The following is a 24,403-nucleotide window of genomic DNA, read 5'->3' on the forward strand; positions in this document are numbered from 1 at the left end:
GGGGAACTAAGTTTGTCTGCCTTGCCATTGCCTTTTAGCTTGATCTGACTTATTTCGGGCATAGTTTTTCCAGTTCTGGACTTCTGCCCATCTGCTAGTTATGCCAAATCATGTACCTCATGTACCTGAGAGTTTGCAACATAAGCAAGATTTCCATTTGATGTAAAGAAGCAAAAAATTAGTAAAGGTGTGATTGGGTTAATAGATAAATTAACCAGTTTAAAGGAGTCATACCAAATGAGACTTCCAGATAAAAGGTCAAGAGATCACTTATGCAAGACCTGCACACACACATACATCAACTTTCTTTTATGAACCCCTTATTAGTTGTACAAATACAACCCCTTGATAGAACTTCCATATTTGCCTATTTTAAAATAGACTGTGTAAGTCTGGAGTTTGCCTTCTTAAAGTCCTGATTGGTTATTCAAAGAATAAAGAAGTTTTCAGAAACAACTTTCTAGCCTTTTTAAAATTAGCTTCTGTTGACTTAATATAGATTCTGGATGAAAGTGGTCTCTTCAGCCTGTGTACTTCGTAAGAGGTTTTTAAATACTGAAAAAAAATCTAGTTCACTTCACTACTGAAAGCTAAGTTCACCTGACAGCATTCTGGTTTCAAAGGCAGGTTGTCATTCCAGTACATGGAAACAAATGAATAATGTTGTGTCATTCCTTTACTTAGACTGCTTATTGTGCGGGGAATCTTACAGCCTCAGGGTTTCACTGTAGCAGACGTCTTTTAGTGGACTTTCTACTCAAAGGATATTATTTCTGAAGTCGCCGCTATTCTTCCTTCCAGATAAATTCCATTATGTGTTGCCAATAACAATGCCTTGTCACTGTGTTGGAAGTGAAATTAAGTAATGCATGTTCAAGTTGCTGGAAGATAGATGATGCAGTAAAAGTATTTCAGCTGACCTTAAAAGAATACATTCGCTTAATGGCTAAAACCAGGATGCTTCTTTTTAATGCTTAGGTTCTTACAAATGACTGTTAGAATGCCAGTAATAGCCACGTGGATGAAGCTGTTTCTGTTGGGGGTAGGGTCTTTTCTTTAGAAACACCGCTGGTGCAGTGCAACTCTTGAAAGCAACGTGGTTGTGTTAATTCTTCTCTGCAGCTCACTGAGCTGAAAGTAGGGCAGGACGTTTGGATTGTGGAGCACTCAACATACATGTTTTCACCCCTTGGTCACTCATTTTAGTTCAAGCCAGTCTATTGCAAATAAAACTAGTAGCTTTCCTAGTTGTTATTGAAATTATATTTTTTTGATATTACAAAATCAGGATGAGTGAGATGGGCATTCATTTAGCATCTGCAGCAGAAACTTAGAACTCTTTGCTCTTAAAGGCTGGTGGTAGAGAGAGGCTGTCTAGAGTTCTTTACACAGTAGAGAATTTAAAAGCAAGGCTAATTGAAGTCTGTGCATAATAGCTAGAAAATCAAATCACAATTAGTAAGTATCCTTATTACTGTGCACTATACCCCTGAGATCTAATTAATTGCTTTTATTTCTTGTTTTTCAGATTGTTTGAAGGACGGTCACCAAGGAAGCCTGAGAAACTTAAGACACTTTTCTGCTATTTTAGGAGAGTCACAGAAAAAAGTATATCCTTTACTCTATTTTTTGAGCTACAAAGCAGACACATGAAAGATTTAATCCCATTAAATTTAAGAATGGCCACACAGCATTATGATGGAAGTGTATAACAAAAGCCAACTTGCTAAGTACACTGATATTTATATTAATGTTACTTCTTCTCATATAGATGATGGATACAATTAAATTTTTTGCATTGAGCTTACTCTGTTTTTTCTGAGAGAGAGAGAGATATATATGGGGACATGTGTAAAATACAAAGAGATATAATCACCCCCCTTATATATGTACACAAAGTGTGTGTTTATATAAATGTGTATATATACATATGTATAATGTTTGTTTTATATGCAACTACTTGCTGCACCATGTCAGACTGAGAATGTAGAGGGAACTTAGCACCATATGCAGTCATTAAAATCACAGGCTTAAAGCTACTGAATCAAGCTTCTGATTTCATGCAGCATGTACATTTAGTCCTTTGTCTATAATGTTTGTGGTTCTGAGGGTTTTTCTTTTCTGCTCACAACAGCTTTACTTTGGGAGAAGTTTGCCCAGTTCAAATGAAACAAGTGATAGCAAGATATGAGATAACCTGAACTCTTTTAGAAGTTAGTGCAATGTTTTCATTAGTGTGCATAGTTACCATGAATTTCAACATCAGCATAAGCTTTCAAAAATAGATTGATTTTTGTGAGAACTGTATCAGAGCTTATATATTGAATTTTGGGGGAGAAAGAGATTTTCCCACAGCAGCATACATCACATCTTGCAGCAATATCCTTATTATAGTATTTTTTTTAAAGAACTTTTTGTTTACATGTCAGTATTTCACTATCAGCTTCATATTCTCTCAGAAGAATTTCCGTTAAAGGAAAGACAGCTTAAAGCTATGAAATATAAAAATACCTTTACTTGGTTCAGTCCATCTTCAGTTCATCATTTTAATTTACCACAAATTAAATGCAGCTACATCCTGTTTCAGCTATCAAACTTTCTGGAATGTCAGTAGTAAATCTCAGAGGTAAAAAGTAAATTGTGGTCTATGTGTGGGACTGAGAGGTAGTGTAGTAGCCTTTTAGCCTTTTTTTTTTTTTAATACTTGAGTAATAATGTCTATATGTGAACCGAATCCTAAATTTATGCAGTGTGCATATGAGATTTATTCCCCTGTGCATGTGAGATCTTTTAGGAACGTGCTTTATGAAACTACTGTATTAGATTTCTTAATGTTATAACTTTAAATAGTATTTAATGAGATTTTTGAGTGCTCTTTTCTTGAATTAAAAATTCATATCATACCTTTAAAAGATTCCCATTTCTTGTTCTTTTTTGCCCAAGGAATTAGTAAGACTGAAGTAGCTTAGCTCTATAAATTACTGTTGTATTTTTTTCAGCCCTTTTTATTGTAAATGGTAATTGAATTCCTTGTAAAAGAACACAGGGGAGACTATATCAGCTGAAGACTTTGTGTTCAAAAAGTGGATGCTTAATTTGTAAAATATCACCACTGATAACAGAGTTCCCTTGTGGATAAGCACTTGTCTACTTAAAGCTGTGCATTTATTTTTTTAAGAGCAAGCAACTCTTTATTTCTGAACCTCTATAATTTTGAAGGAAAGCATAGGATTATTTAAGGCTTTTGGAAGCATGTTTTTGTGCTTTACATACTGTTTTGCATATTTTTTTTTGCAAGCCAGTGCAGTAGTCTTACTGGAGCAAAGAAATTAGTCTCAAATGAAGTTTTTATTAGAATTACATCACCTAATAAAAGGTTGATATTTTTTTTCTGTATCAAAATGGAAGTTTTTAAAGATAAAATGAGAGAAGATGATATATGAGCAATGGTCCTTTAATGAGCAATGGTTCCTCTTTTCTCTTGAGGGCAGGAGTCTTTTTCTCAGTAAAAATACAGGGAATTTCACTGGCGTCCTGACAGGGCTGAAAACAGCTTCATTTGGAATCCACTAAAGCTGCATCTTTATTCACATGGTAGAACTTGGAAGTATGAGCTGCTGCTTCATCCATCCACAGGCTGAGTGCTCTGTGCGTTGCCTGTTGACACTAAACAGTTGTCACCTCTAAATATTCACAGTTTCTTTTTTTCTAGGTGGCTGCACATTGTGCTTCAACTATTGAGTCTTTCTAGCAGTGTTTACAGTTTAAGTGAAAATCACTTAAGCAATAGTTTTTCCGTGATCTGAGGAAAGAAAAAGACTCGAACTCCAAAGAGAAAAGAGAAGGGAATATTTTGGTCATCATGTTACTTATTTTCAATTTGAGTGTGGGCTGTCAGGGGGAGGTTCAAAGCTGATCTTGAGGAAAGTTAAGCTATTGTGTTTCTGCCAAAAACTATGTTGTTTGTAATTTTAAAAGCTTACCAGTTAAAATAATGTATGGACTAAAACTCCAGCAGTTAATACATTTTCTTCTGGGGTTCGTTTGCCTGTAGAACCTACGGGATTGGTGACGTTCACAAGACAGTGTCTCCAGGAGTTTCCAGACTGGGAAAGGTAAGTCAAACATCCTGTTAATGTAAGAAATTCCTTATATCAATGATAACTGAATCCCATTAAATGGAATTGATTGAGGCCCGGAAGTAATACAGAAAACAATATTTGGTATGGATTGTTGGGGAGAGAAGAGGGAGGTGGGTGAACTGCCACAAGTAGTTTGAGTGGCCTGAGTTTTCTAGTCTGTTTGTTTGCTGGTGAAGCCAACAAGTCTTAAGTGAGTTTTAAAAACAGTAGCAGTAGCGCACCTTTGCTGTTACATGAGTGGGGGAAAAAAGGGGGAGATGACTTGATTTGGGAAATGACATGAAATATAATGAAGGATGGGTGATAACCAGCATGAAAACACAAGTGTTGCAGCTTTCTTGCTGGTTAGCTGGTTGATGTGGGGCAAACTTGTGTGAAAAATTTAGAACTTCAATTTCAAATGTGGGGTTTTATGGTGAAAGAGGTGGAGAAACTGAACAATGGACTACATTCCACCTTTACAAATTGTTTCTGAATCCAAATGCATTTTCTGTAATCCATCAGGGTTTGTTTTTTTTAAACCACCTTATGTTAAGGTGTGTAAGAAGTTTGGGGTTGGATGGGTTTTCTTTTAAAATGTCTGTCTCTGTATGGAGATTCTGTAATCATCCTTTCTGTATAATATTTTTCCTCAACGATAGATCTCAGAAGAAGCTGTCTAGATTGCATGTCACCTATGAAGGCACCATTGAAAGCAATGGACAAGGTATGCTACAGGTGAGCATATATAAGTAAATGTGGCTTTATGTCATGTTTTTGTCAAACTTTTTATGGTCTGCCAGCTTAATGAAGTTCTTTGTTTATCCTCAATTGACTTAAATGACAAGATGTTACGCAGTGTAAAAGAAACATCAAAATTAATTCCATAGACAGTCTTAGTGCTGTCAGTGCACCCCAGCTCATCTGGGTTTGCACATGTACCTGGTACAGAGAAAGCTGACAGAAAATCACAAGCCCTGGACAGCTTCAGGTCTTTTGGTTCAAACCAGGATCAAAGATTGACAAGATAAAAGTTTCAGGCTGTGATCTTGATGAGTTGTCAAGAGTGTCAGTTTATTTTTTAAAAATTATTCCTATGCCCCAGACAGTGACCAGGTCAGTGGTTCAGGAGAATTTCTTGCTGCTGCCAGCACTACTGTTTCAGTCTGGGACCCAGTCAGCAAAAGAAATTCATAAGAAGGATGTCCTGTCCATATCTATACCAAGGAACACATCTGAGTTTTCAAATGAGTTGTTTGGGTTTTGGTTTTCTATTTATTTTAGAGTCTGCCTTCTAGAGTTCATTTATAAAACAAAAAAAAAAAAACCAACCAACCAACCAAAAAATTACAACTTCTTTAGCCAGGAACAAGTGCTTCAAAGGAAGAGGAGGAGGGAGAATAGGACTTCTTTTCTGCAATGCTTTTTGCTCAAACTTTAAAATGTCTTATGACTTTATGCAACTTGAACACTCAGGTGTGTGTTGAAATTATTAAGAACCCAGTAACTGCTCAGTAATAACCATTTTTCTGCTATCTCTTTATCCAACTATACTAAAACCCCTGAGGGAAAGAAGGTTCAATTATGCTTTTCTACGTACTGTTTCTGTTGCACTCTCTAAAGTGAGCATTACCTTTGATGTGATATTTTTCCTCCTGGCTATTTAAAGTCTTAGCAAACAAAATATCTCGCCTCAGATGAAGAATGCTCACTCTGAGAGGGAGCAGGATGACCAAGGCAAGACAGTGCGGGGGCCCACAGTGACCCCAGCCTCAGCGGGCAGGGTCGCTGCCTGGGACAAGCAGAGGGGGAACAACGACAGTAACAGTTTCTGCTGGTCATCAGAGAAAGGCGAGGTGATGAGTCAGGTCACCAAGGCCAATCCTAGACCTCTGATTGGCAAATGGGCATCACCAGAGGACAGAGCTGGGCCCATACCTGCTGTGTCTCAGGCCAGGTCTGGGGCCAGGGTGTGTGTTTGCACACAGGATGGGGCCTGAGGAGGCTGCCCAGCACGGTTAAGGTGCATTTTGGGCCCTGATGCACTAAACATTTGGGAAGTTTTCATGTTATTTTTTTTATATCATAGTCAAGTTCAGCAAATCTTAACCATCTCCAGGATAGACTCTAGGGTCACTCGCTGTTGTCGTGGCTGGCTCTCTGTGTGCTTTACCCTTGACTGTGACTCCTGAATCAGTTTGTAATCTACACACATGTTCATGTCACTCCAGTAATTCTGTTTCCATCATGTAAATATGTTGTCAAAATCAGTAAGAAGCTAATAGCATTTGAAAGATGAAGTGACTTTTTAAAAGTATAAATTTGTATGGGCAGATAATTTGCATAAACAGTAATCACTTTATTGAATAAACCAAATCTTTTTAAAACTTTTGTCTATATAAAAATGTAATTTTCAATAGATGTATTATTGCAGAAAAAAATAGAGTCCCAAGCTTCTCTGTTTCAAGCAGAAACCTTAGTGATCAAAGTGGCTTGCCTTGTTCAAGTGCATTTCAAGGAGAATTCATAAGAGATTCTTTTAGGTACAGAACAACTGGTACAGGGGCAGTGTTAATCTAAAAATGCTTCAGTGTGGACAGCTGGTGCAGAATGCTTATTAAAGAGTAACTTAATTCTTCAGTATCCATAAAATGCAAAAAGAATACTGTAATTTGCTATTTTCATCTTTCATCATCATTTACTGAAATCTGTTTTATTCTTAAATACGTGGTCTTGAAAGAAAACCCATATAACTGGATTCAGAGCATTTGGGATGCAAAATTTATGTTGCTGTGTAATATCTTACTTGGTTTAAGTTTTTTGAGAAATAAAAAGAAAAAAACGAGACAGGCGTGCTGTTAATCGGGCTCTGTCCTGCTGCTTAGATTTTTAAGTGATGGCAGCAGATTTAAACAGAATTATTATTGAAATTTTCACAGAACTTTGACGTTGGTGAATGAAATTATTTTATGCTGTTTGCTGATCTCATAAACTTCCTGAATGTGTTTTTGTTAGGTTGATTTTGCAAACCGTTTTGTTGGAGGTGGTGTGACAGGGGCAGGACTAGTACAAGAAGAAATTCGGTTTTTAATCAACCCAGAACTGATTGTATCGAGGCTCATCACTGAAGTCTTGGATCACAATGAATGTCTTATCATCACAGGTTAGTCTTTGCAGAAAACGTTTCACATCACATTCTGATTTTATATATAGAAAATATTTCAAGTTGAAGCTTAGTTTGTTTAAATGTTGTAGGGATTAATAAAAAAGTCAATACTTATTTGGCAAAGAGCTTCCTTCTTCACGCCACCTTTTAAGATCACAGGGCCGCTGTTCCAATAGATGATTGTGAAACAAACAGACAAATGAAAGTGAAGCGAGCAGACAGAACTTTTTTTTTTGTGCTATATAAATGTGTTTGAGGACTCAGTGTCTCTAGGTCTAGATGAAGAATACTGTTGGACAATATAAGAAAAAGCCTAAATTACCAGCTATTATCTGGTCCCAACTATTAGCAGGTCATGCTCCTGTTATGTTAAAAATGGGGTTGTTGGGGTTTTTTTCCTGTTTGGAATTTATAACATTTGATGTGATCAGTAGGATTGAAAACTCTGAGAAGAGGAACTGCCTTCTGGTTACCAAAATGGGTTGGGTGTGAAAGAGGAGGAAATCAGCATCCTTTAAAACGGGTAGAAAGTCAGGAAATGTCTTTTAAGGATTTTGATCCTGTAAGTTACAAACACATGTTTGTGTTACTTGTAAGTTAGTTATGGGTTTGTAATTACAACATCAAAAACTAAATGCTTCTCCAGTATGTTGTTGAGGGCCTGTATAGGGAGATGTGCTGTCTGTCCAGTGCTTTGCTGAAAGTGTTTTTCATTTTGTTTCCACCTCTGTCATAGAACTTGGAATGTTTTATTATCCATTGGATCAAAACAGTTAGCGTTGAAACAGCAAATGTCACTGTTAAGAACTGGAGAGGCCCAGGTCATGCTGTGAGGTCTGAGTTCTATACATGGGAACACAGTGAGCCTTTTGTATGACTGAAAAATAAAAGGATGCTATGATTTTATTTTTAATTTACTCTAAAGAATGGCTATATGGAAAAAACTTGATCAGAGAAATCCTCTGGGCAAATATTGTAATAGATTATGCGTATTTTATGTTTTTCTGTCTGCTATAGTAAAAATGTTGATTTTAGTTACCTGAGCTGCATCAATAGTCAGGAATTTGTGCAGGTATTAGAACACGCTTCTTGGAAAAGTCTTTCCAAGGCACTTCTTTCTCTCACCTGCATGCACAGTACAAATTTGAGCTTAGATCTTGCAAATCTTAACTCTGTCCTGAGCTATTGATTGTACTGGGCAGGACATCTTTTGTTTTCAGTCTTATACATGGTAATCTTTTTAAGGTGTTTTCTTTTGTTTTTTCCACCCTGTCAAAATTAATGCTTTCTCTGTGAAAGCTTTTTGATAGATTGGATTTTAAAAAACATGAGTCAGAAAATTCTTGGCTATCGCTGTTTTCTGCGGTGTATTCTGGATGTGCTGTAACAAGATGAACACACTGAAGTGCTGTCCTCTGGGTGAGGCTCTTCTGGGCAGGGGAAAACCAGAGCACAGCCGTCAGCGTGTGTAATAACTAACTGGGGGAATACACTAACTGAATGGTTTGAAATACCTTCTTCTACTCCCCTGCAAAAGTAGTGATTTGGCATGAACAAATAAAGGTGAGGATGTTGTTTGCTGCGGCAATATTCTTTTAGTTTTCTTGAGTACTTTATAGTGTTTTGCAATTAGTATTTGTGATACAGTGTTCTTCTCTAATGGACATGGCCATTCCATCATTTTCATTTCATCCCTGGAGCTCTTCCACCTTGGTTCTTAGCCAAGTCTCCACTGTGTGTCATAATCTTCTTGATAAATTACATTCTTTGTGATACATCTTGACTCAGCGGCCTAATGGGTATAACTGTGTAGCTTAAATTTGCAGAAGAGTCTGAGAAATTGGAGATAAATTAAATTTGTTGTGATTGCACAGTATCTGGTTAAGATCACTGCTGTAATGAATATGGAGCTGGTCGTGCAAACAGTCAGGTTCTTCAACACAAACATCTACCTACAGAAATGTTAGCAGCAATGCCAGAGATTCCCACAGTTGCATTTCTGGTAGAGCTGTGAAAAAATGTCAGTGGTTTTAATTCTTTTCTTTTCTTCTTTTTTTTCCCCACTTTCTTTGAGGACCCATATAGTTGGGCAGCGTTAAGAGCGAATGAAGCTGTGTTCCATGTTTGCCTTAAATCTGTTGATGTGGTCCCGACCGTATCTTAGTGATGCATTTTCAGAGACTTCTAAGCCCATTCCCCGTGCAGTAAATGAGATCAGATAATTGGTTCAGCTGAAAATTTACTCAGAGGAAAAAAATGATCTTTCAGCTGGATTTTGCAGGCTGATTGTGCCACTGTCTGGAGAGCCAGAAGCCTAATGGTGGCACAAGATAAGGATCAGAAGAACTGATTGAAAGAGAGAGAAGGACCTTGCCCTCAGTTTTGGCAGTAAACGTATGTTTATATTGGTGACTACAAAACTCTATTCTTGTGCTTTTCACATGTACTCCTTTTTATTCAGTGCTATATTCAGAGATGTAATTTTTAGCTCATAAGAAATACTAGAGGAACCGTATGGTGGGGTTTTTCCCAGTCCCTGGGAACTTTCTTTAATGCCATAGAGAAATTATGCAACTGAAAAGCTAGACTATGGAGTGTGAGAAAGGTATATTTATTTTAGTAATAATTGCAAGTCTTTCTAGATGGATGAGGTCCTGTAAGCAATAGCACTTGGCAGTTTCACTGTCTGATGCTGTAGCTGTTACAAGTTTCACAAATAATGTATTTTTGAATGATACTTTATAGACCTCCTTTTGACTTTATGCAGGCTTTTTTTGGGGTTTTGTAGCTTGTTTTGAAAATTCTGATGTAATTGTGCTATTATGCCCTATTTGTGGCTTCATTTTTTTTTTTTTTTTTTTACCCCTTTATTCTTTTTTTATGGGAAGAAAATATTTACTGGAATCATTAACATATCCAGTTTATCCTGTCCGGCTTCTGTTCTCCCATCAACAGCAGTTTGTTTCCCAGTAGTTTAGAGGCAAAAGTGCTGCCAGTCGAATAACCATTTTTGTACAACAAATTTTCCAGAGCATAACTTATGAAAAGCCATTGATTTTCATTAACGTTGGGTTTCTGGAATGTGAGTGTAGAGGTCGTGTGATTTCTTTGAATTTCTCTGTTATTGATTTTCTTTGTTTATATATGTGTATTTGCTTGGTTGTTTCCTGGTGCTTTCGTCATCAGACACTGCACTTCCATTAAAATAATGGAAACGGTGAACCTTGAAAAAGTCAGCTTAATACTTTGACTGTCATTAAATCTATCCTGTTACAATATCTCAATAACCTAGTCTTTTCTTTCCACATGCTAGATACCAAAGGAAATGCTTCCTTTCCAGGTTGGAAGTTTTGCTAGGTTGTCTCCTAAAGAGACCTCAGAAAGTCACATACTTCCTTTGCCTGTCTCTCTAGCGATTTGCTCAGATGCTTTTTCCTTATGTATCAGTAAAACTGAATGTTACCCCTGTCAGGAAAAGTCTTACTGAAGCCGACAATTTGATTAGAAGGCCGATTCTGAATATTTAAGCTTCTCACAGTTGTCCGTTGTATGAGGTCACAGATGTGTGTGAATATATAGGTGTATTCTGCCGTCACAATTTTGGGGACTTTGATTTTGTGACAGTAAGTGAATTCTTGGTGAGGAATCTTTACTATTCCACTCATTTTGCATAGCACCTTCTCAAAATAGCCTTGAGTGGAATTTGTGTTCACTCAGTATGGTTAATCATCTAGATAAATCTAAATAAATACTGAGTGGATAATAGGGCAGATGAGTTAAAGAAGCACTGACAAGTCTTTTCAGTTAAAATTAGTTTGGGTAAATGTTGAAAATGCCTTGAAGTGTATGAATAATTTTAAACTGTTTTTAACAGCTTGTGTTTCCTCAGCTGGAGACTACTGAAAGCAAGCATTTAAATTCCCTTGTCAGATGAGGTTAAGGGTGAATAGTTTTATGTTTCTGATTGTTCAACTTTTATTTTTATTTAGAAATTGAAATCTTTGAGATTCAATTTGAACATTGGTATTTTCAAAGTGTCACTGATCTGTGCAGTAGTTAGGCATTGCTCGTCATAGTTATCAGATATTTTGTGCTGTCAGCTTACCTGTCTTTTTAAAACCTACTTTTCTGTTATATTTATAGGCATAGTTGCTGTCACTGTAATTAAGGGGTTAACAATTCTCTTACTCTTATTGTTTATAACTTGTACCATACTGTATGTGTATGAGCTGAAATTTTCCAAACAAAGTATTCTTTTCAGTCCCTTACTCTTGAAATTCAGCTGTTGTGAGCTCGAAACAGGGGGAAAAGTGATTTTGCTGTGGTGTTACTTAAGGAGTATTTCTTTGAAGCATTTGTGCATCCCCAGGTTCTGAAGCAAGGTCCTGAAGTTCAGTAAAATGAAGTGAAAGGCAGAGTTTTAGAAAGGTTATGATCCTTACCGTCAGTTAAAATGTTCTCCTTCTTGGTGTTGGGATGAACCTTTGAAAAGGAGTTGGCATAGCAGAGCATAATAGCTAAAACCACTGGAGGTCTTAATGAGCTACTTTTTTACAGCCCTTAGTGCTTGCCAAGATACACCCTGCTGGACTTCTTCACAGAACAGCCAAGTATGTTCCGCACTCTGGTTTTGTGGGTCCTGAAGCTTTTACAAAGTGGCTTCTTGGTACTGACTCTACAGCTGAGAGCAGTGGCCTTTTGGTCCATTCCGTGCCATTAATTGCTGTGATGTCTGAGAATTCAGGTTGGGAACCATAGTGCAGGAATCCTGCTGAACAAATGCAAACCAAAATGATAACAAGTGAAATATGTGATTTCTTGGGCAGTGAGACCTACTTGTCCTTGTGTCAGGTTGCCCTCAGGAGACTGTGAAGCCAACAAACTGGGTAACATTGGCATGTTGGAAATCAGGATTTTCTTTGGCTTCATGGATTTTAATTTTGTTAGAGAAATAAAACTTGTTAGATGAAATAAAATGTAAAAACATATAGCTCACTGCATACACTTTTAAATCTCTATATTTTTCTTCTTGTGTTTCTGTCAGTCCAGATGTTTGCTAAACTGTGATGAAGTAGTGTTGCCACATTTTCAATAATGGAGTGATTATTTTATCATCGTCTTTACAGGTGGTAGCCTCAGAAAAAATAACAGCAAAATACTGGTGGCATGAAGGCTCACAGTCTTTGTTAACCAGATGCTAGCCAGTAAAACTTGAAAGATGACAGGCAGTTTATTGAGAAGCTATTGAACTTGAGAGTGGCAAAGGTGAAAACTCTCTTCTTGCTCTGTACCGGACAGCATATGTGAATCTTCATTTGTATTGTTCTATGGTGGAAGCTACACATCATCTGTGGGAAAAACAGCTTCTGCTGGTTACCAGAACATCTTGTATTCTTGGTGCAGATATGAATCTCTATTTTACCATTGCTTGTGTGAGCTGCATGGTCGTTTAGATAAGCAGTGATTCCTATGAAAGGTTTGCCAAGTGAAAAAATGTATATGTATTTTGTATGTAATACAGAAAATAATTTGTTTCAGGTACTGAGCAGTACAGTGAGTATACAGGCTATGCAGAAACTTACCGATGGGCAAGAAGCCATGAAGATAAGACCCCAAGGTAAAGTTCTACATAAATATTTCAAGTGAATGAATAAATAAATATTATATATTTTCAAACTTGGTGCTTTAAGTATTTCGTAGCATTTGCCTTAGTGGAGAATTTCACTGATCTTGCTCTCTTCAGTAGAACCAACAAGCTAAGAAAGTTATCTCATTTTAATAACAAGATTAATGCTAATAGATGCTACCTGCCAGTATGGCAGTTCTTAGACCAACATCCTTTAAAGTTATATGTATTTTATTATTTTGGTAATTTACTGACTGAACTGTGAATAGTAATGTCACAAGAAGTTTGACAGTACCTCAGGTGCCACAGTGTAACTGATGTGTGGCAAAATAAGATTTAATATTACAAGTCTTGAGTAGAAAGCTCTGAGCTCTTGAATTTATTTCTCCAATTATGTTATCATTGTGTATACACAATTATCCATTTGGTATAGAAACATACACAGTGTACTCTCATTGAAATGATGGAGGAAGGCAAAGAGCCTAAATGCTTCTCTTTGACCTTGCCATGTTCTTACGTGCTTAATAAATAGTGCTGTGTAATTAATTTCTTTCACGTTTATGCCCAAAGTCTAGCCAGAGTATTTCTACATTTAGAGGGAGACCTGTCTCATTTCTGGTGCTGCTTTCATTCTTGACCCACAAACGTGCTCCGTTGTCTGTTATGAGCTCACATTTCTAGCTGCTTCTAACAGAGAAGCTCTGCCAGGGAATTGCTCATTTTGGATCATCATTGTATGGCCAATATTAAAAAACTAATGTAATCTCCTTTTCTCCTCTGTCTGATATTAGGGATGAATGGCAGCGACGCTACACTGAAATTGTTGCTATAGATGCATTTCACTTCAGACGTTTCCTTGATCAGTTTGGTCCGGAGAAAATTAGAAGAGAGCTCAACAAGGCTAGTAACTACTTACAACAGCCTGCAGTCTAAGACTGTTTCATTAATGTTTATAGTACCTTTTCAAATATTTTTTTTATTATTATCTTCAGCTAAGGAAGTTCTTGCTTAGGTCTGTCTCTTATAAAAGGTGCATATTTCAGGGTTTTGCTGTTCAATGTTAAAGCAGAAGCTTGTAAAATAGAATTATTCTTTGATGTGCTATGCAAAGGTATATTTTATTTAACTTTCAGAAATGTAAATGAAATTTGGATATACATTTTGTTAATTGTCCCCTGTCCTGCTTCAAAATTGTGATTAAGTTCTTGTCCCATGATTGGCCCTGATGAGTCCTACTGAGCCCTCCAGTCAAGATGAAGAAAGGGGGTGCCTCATGTTTAACTTTGTGACAGTTCATACAGTGCCACTTGCTTTTCTTCCACCTTTCTTGTTTGCTCTTGGACTATTGCCTGAGAGTTTATCCTTTCATATATTGTCTTCTTGAGATCAGGTCCAGCTGTTCATCGGTCTCCTGTCTTTATTTGCACAATAGCTGTAAGGGCTGTTGCAACTGTGTCTGTATATATACAGGCCATTTAGAGCTTGTCGGGATGGGGGTGTTCACAAGACTGATAAATCAGGGCAGTTTTAATCCTTTAAACAAAACTTTTAGACTGACATTCAAAAACAGCACACTTCCTACTAATAATTTGTACACATTATTAATCATTATCACTATGTATTTAGAGCAGTCAGTCCTTGACCAGTGTTAGCTGTGTGTATACACAACTGTGCAGTTTGCTCCAGCAGCTGTGGTCCTTCATACCTTCATACTAAGGTAATCAAGGTTGCCAGGCTGAAGAGCTCTTTTACAGGGGAACTGTGGTTTGGCATTTTTTTTTCTCTCCCCTGCTCTCCCTGATTTGGGATCTTGTCCTTAAATGAGATATTTGAGTTTCTCGGTGGTTCCCAGCCCATGATCTCTGCCCTGGAGTATTTGCTGTATAATGTTTGGGAACTCGGGGTTACTTTCACAAGCCACGGCAGGTGCTTTATCATGGTGCATGGCTGAGATTTTCATGTTGTTTTCCTTCTGGCTTTGCTGCTGATGCTTTTATTGAAGCTAAAGCAGTCTTTTTCCAGCTCTTGAGCCTGTACTTTTTCAGTGACTAGTAATTGCCATCAGTGAGCCATTTATAGTTCTGAGGCCTTTGATTTCAGCCTGTGCCGATGTTTCCAAGGCCTTTGCTGTTATTTTATCTCCTAACAAGAGATGCCTGGTATCCATCTCCAGTTCACATAGCAAATTATCATAAGCTAATTAAGAAGGCTAATGGGCCAGAATGGGGGCCTTGTACGGGTAGTGTAAGGTGTAGGTAGTGAAGGGTCTATGGCCTGTTACAGCAATGGCAATGATATTGTTTTACTGGGCAGCTGAGTACAGGAATGCTCATACAGTTGTATGGTATTGGTGTGCTTATATTTGGGTTCAAAACACACTAACGATAAAGCCTGCGTAGTGTGCTTCTACATGTACAGATGCAGCAGGCCTCTGCTTTAGCTAAGATGTTAAATATAAGGGCACAACACTACTGTTGTTAAAGCCTTCTGTTTTGTGTAGTATAGGAGGATATAGAATAAATCAATAAATTCAAACGTCAGGCAATGTGTTCCTAATTCTTAGCTGGAAAGGGAAATATACCTGAAAGTTACTTTTTTAGTTTTTCCCCTTTCCAGAAATTATGTAGAGTGCTGAAGGACTAATTTAATTTAGTCATAAAATGTTAACATTTTGACTAAAGTAACATTCATCAGCTTGTTTCTTCATGGTTGCTAATGAAATTAGCCCTGAAAATGATAGTAAATAAATTTTGTGAATTTCAGTGATATCTTAGTACAAAATTCAAATTACCCACTCTAGTGAATTTATGATCTGCCTACAGTTTTCAATATTGTTGATTTGGTTTGGATTTTTAAATAAATTATGGTAGATCCATGTGACTTTTGTACAGTATATTGGTTTGGCTGATGTTGTTTGATGAGGACTGATTGGTATTTAAAGAAAATTTTAAACCTGAGTTAATTCTCTGTTTACTTCAGTAAAAATTTCATTAAATTTATTGGAAGGTCTATAGTATTTTAACATCAATATTTTTAATGTACTATTATAGGTTTTTTCAGTTTGATTTAAAATTAATATTAACCTTAAGACTTTTCTGTGGGTGAAAACAAGTTGCTGGAATAAGCTGCAACTCTTTCTATTATGATTTCATAAATCAGGGCGCAGTAAGCACAGTACATGCACACAGGCTTTGAAATACAAGAGTATTACGTATTAGTAGACAGAGCTCAGTGTCCATTTGTTTCCAGAGGTCCTTTTGCTTGTCTGTTATTTTGTTAGACGTTAGGAATGATTGAAACGGCTTTCAGTGATTCTTCTTACAACTTGTATTTTCTTATAAGCCTATATGATTTTTTTCTTTTATAAGATCCATTTGTCTTAAAGAACCAGATGTTCACTATTGATTAGTTTTCTCAAAAGGTAGCTGAGGCTGACCCCTGTTGCTGTTTTAAAGTGTCGTAAGAAAACAAGATTAATAGTGTCTGAAGTCAGCTCTTCAGAATAAGAAAAAAAAATCATTTCCCATTTTCAGCATTAAGATTTGCAGATACCTGTGTAAGAGGTGTCACTGTTTCATCCTTGCTGCCCCCTTGAGATTATTGCCTTAGAAAGACTCTCACTAGCAATAATTTTCCAGTTGCAAGTTCCATTTTCCAGTTCCTAAGGAACAACTGACTTATGACTGGGCTTGTGATCCCACTCAAAATGTCATTACGCCTGTTTCGATAATCACCGATTAAGAACAGATACAGCTTCCTCCTTGGCCAGAAATGCTTCCCTGAAAATTACAGTATGCAGAACAGTTACATTTCAGTGTTAACTGTGAGAACTATATGTAACCGTTCTATATGAGAACAAACTGATTGTAAACATCACACAACTTATAGATAATGAGATACCATACATTTGAAGTTGTGTACAACTTAAAACCAGATTCATTTATGCCATTAAAAACGAGCAGCTCTTCTGCTTCCCATATGGAAGCAACTGCTTTAAAGCTGCACAGAAAGCTTTCATGTTCCTGTATTCCTAGGTGAAACCTATTTAAAATATTGGTGCACTGTCTTTTTCTAGTGTGAATAGTTTTATCTTTATCCTCGATTTGCTATGAAAAATCATAGAGGAGCACTTAGATATTTTTCTTTATGGCTGCTGAAGTTCTTCCATGTATTTGCTGACTTTCTTATTATGTCTGACTAGACATTTTAGGTTTTTTTTTTCTCCATGTCCTGGTGAGTTAAGAAATATGTGCCTGTTAGATAAACTCTGAAGAGAAAATGGCATGCTGATGCAACAGCAATGCACTTCCCTCACTGGGAGGGTGGAATTTGAAGAATTATTGCCCATGTAGCCTCTGTACTGGCTTGTTTGGCCCACTAGTTTCATACAAAGGTGCTTTGAACATCAAGCCCACTAGTACCTTTGGCCTGAGAGAGCTCAAGAAGCTGCAGGCACCTGAAGATGTGTAAGTGCTCCTTATGCCAGCTCTGTATCATGGTACCCTGCTTAATTATAACAGGAGTCCGAATTTGCAGCATAGATCAGATTGGAGTGAAAGTGTGAGTTGTTCCTGCTCCGGCAGGGGGATTGGACTAGATAATCTTTTGAGGTCCCTTCCAGTCCCTAACATTCTGTGATTCTGTGATACTTCAGTCTGTACCAGACAATTGTACCAACTCAATAAATTTGTACTGTTGAAAAACTTCCCAAAGATATTTATCCTTTTTTTCCATACATGGAAGCACCTGCCTTGACTCAAAATTTCGTACTGAATATCACACTTTTTCCTTCTACCCTCATTTATTGCATTCGACCTGTTTTCTAAGATGCCATTTTAAATTTTACTTTCAGTTTGGGGGAGTTTTGGTAATACTGGACAGTTCAGCTGTGATCTATGCTGAACAGGTTAAAAAGCAACAAATGCGGTACAATCTACTATTGAAGTTATTCTCAGCTCTATCCTGAAAAGTTTCCTATAGCTGTGATAAAATCCCTACAAGTCAGCACCTGTGTCTAACTTTAACTTGGATCCAAATAAGGCAAAATTCTTCTTGCCTTAAATTCTTTCATGTTTGACCTCAAATTTAAAGGAAGACTAATGGTGTATTGAAGTAGTTTGAACTTGGTATTGCTAGAAGACAATACTGATTATTGTTATCATCTGGTTGTTTGAAAGAATCACTCGAGGTTGCCTGTCAGCTTCACCTTGTGCCTCTGTTTGCCTGCAGGCCTACTGCGGCTTCTCTCGACCCAGTGTTCCACCACAGCATCTCTCTGCAATAGCCACAGGAAACTGGGGATGTGGTGCCTTTGGAGGGGACTCCCGATTAAAAGGTAAATTGTAGCAATTCAGTAATGTCCAAGTGAATCACATCCCTTAGATTTCGATTCTTGGCCTTTTTCTGTTTTGTTTTGTTCAAATACATTTTTCAGTTCTGTTTGAATTAATACATTTTAGCTGACAATTGGAATAGTAGTTAAACTGTCCATAGAACTGGTTCATTAGCTTTGATCTTTATGAGGACTGTGGCCTTAAATAACAAAATGCATGCTGCTTCTGTATGCTGTTTTCAGTTTAAAGTTTGAGGTAAGTATATGATGGGGAAATGCCAGGTTTACAAGGACCTGCAGCACTGAAACCTTCAAAAGCACAGGCACACAATATTAGCTCACAAAAGAACGTATTAATTGCACTTCTCAGTCATATCAGTCAGTTGACCTTTCTGGAGCATTTTTTTTAGATTATGCCTAAAATTCATATCTCTGCAAAGCTGTTTAAAGTATCTGGTAATTTGCAAGGCTTCCCAAGTTTGTTGGCAATACCTAATGTTTATTTTTGCTCCTTAATATATTGCTGTATGTCAGAGAGGTTTCCAGTCACTCAGGCATGCTTCTTTCTTTCCTGACTTGCCTGCTGTATCACTCACTTTCTCATGTTTTTATTTTTAATTAAGGTATTTATAATGCAGCAGATATCACATGCCTAGATTAATTTAAGACTTGTCCTCATCAAGTCAAGAACCGATGGATCCTGACATTTAAATTGATATCCTGATTCATATAGTTCTAAGTAGAAATTTACATTTTTGTTGTTTTCAAGCATTTGCAGAGTATTTAAAATTCGCTTTTCTGAACAGCTTTAGGTAGTTACATTGAGACAAACAATCATCAGGCTACCAGCCTCATTAGTTTTCCAAAGTATTTCATTCATTGGGCATGTTTGGTTTTTTTTCCTCAGTGCTCACTGATTTTCTGACAGTTGTTTTTTTGTTTCCATTAGATAAAACGGGCTGCCAAATGCAGATCATCAATATTAGGAGTAGTATTTACTGCAGGATCTGATCATACTTGATTATTATGTTAGCAAGGTTTGATAAATGCTTTGGTTTGCATAAGGCCTCCTTTCGGATCTGAACTGTAATATCCCATGTGTGTGTTTTTAATGTATGGGTTTCTCATAAAAATATGGCTCATCTGATCTAAGCCATTATTTGTTCAACTCTGTATGTGACTTCTAGAATCGAGGTTGCTCAGTGCAATGCTTTACTTCCTCTCCCCATCAGTCAGAGCTTGAAACTGAAGCACACTGACAAAGACCCTCAGAGCTGAGTCCATTTGGTGAGGTAGCCCATAAGACAAGTCTTTAATCTAGACAAAGAAATGAGCCATGAGATGTGGTGCTTCGTAACTTAGGTAGGAACTCTGGACAGAACAAGAGCATGTAAAGACCTGAACATTCTCTCAGTTTTATTTTAACTTAATATTTTAGTTTGAGCTTTCATTTATGTAACTTTTCCTCTGGTTCTGGAACAACTTTATTTTTTTCCAAAGTCTGTGAGAATTAACACTTTACAGCAAGTTACAGCACTGCTGCTGTTATGAAAAATTCAGCTCTATATATATGTGTACTCTCAAGTCTTCTGTTCTTTTGGCAGACCTTACAAAGACAGACTTTGGTTTAATTTGCACTTCAGTTACTCTTTTTGTAAACTCAGCTTAATTTCTTAGTTGACTCTGAAAAATCAATACTTAATAAAGAGAGTAAAATGACAATGGTGTCATGGGATGTGAATCTAGTCATTTAGTATGTGACGTTTCTCTGAGCTCGTGCTGACTAGAAACAGGGTGGCTTCATTATTTGTTGTAAACTAAGAGCTACAAAAAGAGTACAATAATTTATCATGTGGTTTTCTCAGAATAGAGTTGCATTTGATGTGTGATAACCAAATGAAGTCTTGTCTAGTTCACAGATAGTCCCTGCACAGTCATCAAGTGCTAAAGGTGCTTCTCCCTTTTATTCCAAAATGCTGTATGGGATTATTCTGAACTGCAGGTTCTCTCAATGGTTTCACTTCATTATAAGCAAATTTCTTGCACTGGAGAATAATCTTTTACACTTCATAAGGGGTCATAAATTCTTCATTTTAGAGTATGTTTTAGAAAACTCTGAGGTTATCAGTATCACAATTTCACTGAACCCAAATAAATAGCTTTTGGTGACTACACAGGCTTGACAGTGTATTGCAATGACGAAATAGATTTCATAGTTTAAAATCTTGAGTTTTCAATTAGCATTCTTAAATATATGCCCTTGTCCTTTCAAAAGTAGCATCTGGATCTGTAACAGAGACTTCAGAACCAGCAAAGTGTTTGATGTAATTGGATATAACTGGATAAGTTCCATAATGCATTGTATTTTATCATTTTTTTTTTCAGTCGGGAGTTAAAGGAACATCGTTGTGTATAAACTACCGTTTCACTCAAGGTCACAGATGATGCAAAAACTAAAGTCATCTTAAGGGAGGAAAAAAATAATATGGCCTTACAAATTAAGACCTGGTCTGTAAACAAGGCAAATTCCAGCTCATTTAGTGATATTTCAACAAAATTTTAATATGAACTCAAGGCTTTCAATATGGAAAAAATCATGCTTGTATAATTGGGAGAAGTTGGAAGATCTTGCCTTGCTTTTCAAACCAGAGGATAACTTAAAAATTACTAGCTGCCATGCCTCTGTGCAACCGTCTAAAGATTGAAAAGTGCTGCTTTATTGAAAATACAAAGGAGATGATCTGATGACACTTCTCATAAATACATGAATTTAACTTCCAACAGTTGTGAGAAAGTACTTTTCAGCTGAATTGGTGGTGGTATTTACCTGAGAAAATAAAGCCAGTAGGAAGACTGCCATCAGCTTTCAAGAGACCCCTGTAGGATCAGTGGAAGGAGAGAAAATCATGAGTCTCATGTCGTGTAAACACGTGCAATACTGAGGTGCTACCGCGGTGCTACCGTGGTTCTGAACCCACATAGCGGGTGAGGCCACGGGCGTGCTGGGAGTTTAACCCGCGCAGCCCGGCCACAGGGCAGGACAGGGCTCTGCTCCCCAGCACCAGCTCTGCAGTCCGGCCGTGCTGCTGCAGCGGGGACGTCCCTGGGGCTGCATCCCCTGTAGGGGCTGGGAGGACAGGGAGCCCTGGAGGGGTTTGTGCGGTGCCTCTGCACCCGCGCTGGGTGGCAGAAAAAGGTTTATCAGCACGGCCGTCCTTTGGGTACGAGTCCAAAAGAGTTAAATAGGATCACATCAGCTGGGTGCAAGGGGTGGGGGAGCCCAAATCCCCAAAGTCTCTGGTACCACAGGCTCTATTGCTCTTCCTGTGATGCTCCTTTCTGTGTCAGTACTGTGGGTGCTTCACATGGCATTGTATATCATTAATGACCAGCAGATTGCAAAGCCTGATTCTTGACAGAAATTCTGACCCTCATTTCATAAAACATATGGCAATTCAGAATAAACAGTAGGATATTTTTGACATCTTCTGTAAAGTGAAACTGCGTTGTTTGTTTGGAATGAGTAATGAGATTCATTAGGTTCTGTTCCCCTATGCAGGCTAGTTAATTAGACCCTTTAAAAGCCGAACTACTGAGGCTTTACCAAATCCACAGCTGGTTCAGTAGTTTAATTAAAATATCATTCCCAGATTGAGATTAATTTCACATGTGAATAATGTAATTTATAATTTTAGCTATGGGTTTACAAGAGGTTTTTTGATTAAAGAATGCAGTATTTTATTAGGTCTCTGTTTAAAAATGTGAAAGATTCTTGAGCTGAGCTATGAACAGCTTTCTGTTTAGTTTCCACTAGCAGGTGGTAATGTGGTACGTACACTATTTTATTTAAAATTAATCTTTACAAAGACAATATTAATCACACTTTAATTAACTCTACTTACTGGGTAGGAAAGGAAAGAATTAATATCAGAACTGTACCCATAGGCTCTGAAATAAGACAAGCTGCAATAGATTAAATGGTTGCTGGGGTTCATTATTTGGACTGTTTTAACATTACATGAAATGAATGTGTGATTGATTGCCTGCGTCTGTAGCACTCCAGCCTCACGGTACTGGCTGGTGACAAAGCCGTGCTCTTGTCATAGTTTGGTGCTGCCGAAAAGGGTCCTGGTTGTTGTTCTCTCCTTCCCTGTTCTTGACTGTATGGCCAGTGCCCTCTCATCAGCTCTGGCCCTTAGCAAACCCTTCACTCAGCCGACTCTACTGCTAATCTAGCAGAAAACAATTAGCTTCTATTCTTTTGTTATATAACTTTTCTGCCACATTGGGGAATGGAATTGGCTCAGTGAGATGTCTGATGAGTACCTGAGAGCAGCAGAAAAGTCAGGACGTGGCTGAGAAGGGAGAAAATGTAGGTGGACCAGAGCCACTTTCTCCAGTTGCAGTGGGTCATTAGCTTGGCTCAGCTGGACCAGTGATCAAAACCCTAGAGGATTTCGCAATATGGGTCTCCAATAATCTGTTTCCAAGATAGGAAGCATTCTTCTTTCTTTTCCATATACAAAAACAAAGTCTGTCTGTTTTTTGATGTTAGCCATTGACAGAACTTGGGATGCAGCATGATCCAGGGAGTTTGACATCAAAGCTGGAAATTAAATAACCTGAATTACGTTCCTGGCGTCGCCACTCACTTTTTATAGGTCAGGATGACCCGTTGTATTTCATGCTGCATGGTTCTATTGTAAGTAAAATGGACACCTTAAATTGCGCAGTAAGAGGCTGCAGAACCACAGATATCCTCTTGGGGAATAAAAGTCGGGTCAGCTCCTACTTTGTGTAGCTTACCTAGTGAAAGGGCTGGCTCCATTCATTCTGAAGGGTGGCAGGAGTGGAAATCGTGATGAGCCAATAGATGCCTTTTACTCCACTATTTGTCACTTGATTGATGTAAGGTGGTGCTCTGTGTTCTTATGCTGTTGCATGTGTTTATTGGGTAGTTACCTTCTGCATGCTGCTTGACCGAGGACATGGACCAAAAAAAACCACTTTTGATTTTTAAGCAAATTGTTTATGTGAAAGTAAGGATTGTTGTCACTCGCGACTCCAGCAGAATACTTCAGTGCTCTGAGCTGCAGTGCCCCGTGAGCTGCCCTTTGTTTCAAAAGTGAAAGTAACATTTATCCACCCATGGGTCAAATTGCTATGCAGAGTTCATCTGGAGATGGGTGGTATGATTATTTGCTGTAAGCTTAGGCTATGTTTTTCCCTTCAGCAAACTATTTTACCTGTATTTATGTGTATAATTTCTTTTGTTGTTTCAGCCTTAATACAGATATTGGCAGCTGCTGAGGCTGGACGTGATGTTGTTTATTTTACCTTTGGAGATGTGGAGCTGATGCGGGATATTTACAGCATGCACACTTTTCTCTGTGAGAAGGGCCAAACTATTGGTGAGCATAAAGAAATCTTTTTGTGCAGCAAAGAGACTTCATCGTCTCTGTAAGTGGAAATTGTTCAATAAGAATTATTGTCATCAAGTCCTGAAGGCAAGCAAATGCATCTCAATTTATTTGCACCTGTTTGCAGGCGGGGAGCTCTTCTGATTCAGGGTCAGCTGTGCAGTGTCAATTTTTTAGAAGCCTTCTAGAATTCTTTTGTAACCCACTTGGGAGTTATGCTCCAGAATTTGGAAAACATAGATATATGTGGTAGACAGAAGGTTTGCAAAAGTTTTAATATAACTCAAAATGCTTTAAAAAGGAAATATCTGCTTACACGTTCTTGATATAGATTTGTCTTATAGTGGTTTTGGCTTGATCCTGCAAGCTGACTTAGAGGTCAGATGTGTTATTCAGTAGCAACAAAAGCAGTGTATCCATTACCCCACTGTAATTGTTAAATGTCATGAATTCCTGGGACAGGAGCACAAAGGTAGGTAATTGGCAAAACATTTGTACATGATAGGTATGCAAGCGTAATGTATGGATGGCTTGCGCAGAAGCTCAGCAGAAAGTTGAGGAAGCGCATCCTTGTGTTCTGAACAAAATTGGGAACAGTTGCGTTCCCCTTACGCAGTTGTCTACCTCCTCTTTCACTGCTCATGTGAAGAGGTGTTCCTTGCCACTGTTGCAGTGAGTGGGCATTTCTCATCTTCAGTTGCAATCATATGTTCTTCATATGGCATGATCTTACGTGTT

The 24,403-nt window shown here is 37.8% G+C and overlaps 1 protein-coding gene across 3 annotated transcripts in view; it reads left to right on the forward strand.

The window, feature by feature from the left end:
- Positions 1-24,403, forward strand: part of PARG (poly(ADP-ribose) glycohydrolase) — a 69,648-nt gene that overhangs the window by 41,716 nt on the left and 3,529 nt on the right. For all 3 annotated transcript variants that reach the window (XM_065067608.1, XM_065067607.1, XM_065067606.1), the window contains exons 10-17: positions 1,529-1,608; positions 4,055-4,115; positions 4,784-4,859; positions 7,137-7,284; positions 12,826-12,904; positions 13,705-13,813; positions 18,143-18,248; positions 23,528-23,656. In XM_065067608.1, coding sequence (XP_064923680.1) covers positions 1,529-1,608; positions 4,055-4,115; positions 4,784-4,859; positions 7,137-7,284; positions 12,826-12,904; positions 13,705-13,813; positions 18,143-18,248; positions 23,528-23,656 — 788 coding nt within the window. The remainder of the gene's footprint in view (positions 1-1,528; positions 1,609-4,054; positions 4,116-4,783; positions 4,860-7,136; positions 7,285-12,825; positions 12,905-13,704; positions 13,814-18,142; positions 18,249-23,527; positions 23,657-24,403) is intronic.

This window comes from Columba livia, chromosome 6, assembly GCF_036013475.1.
Source record: "Columba livia isolate bColLiv1 breed racing homer chromosome 6, bColLiv1.pat.W.v2, whole genome shotgun sequence".
NCBI classification, from domain to species: domain Eukaryota; kingdom Metazoa; phylum Chordata; class Aves; order Columbiformes; family Columbidae; genus Columba; species Columba livia.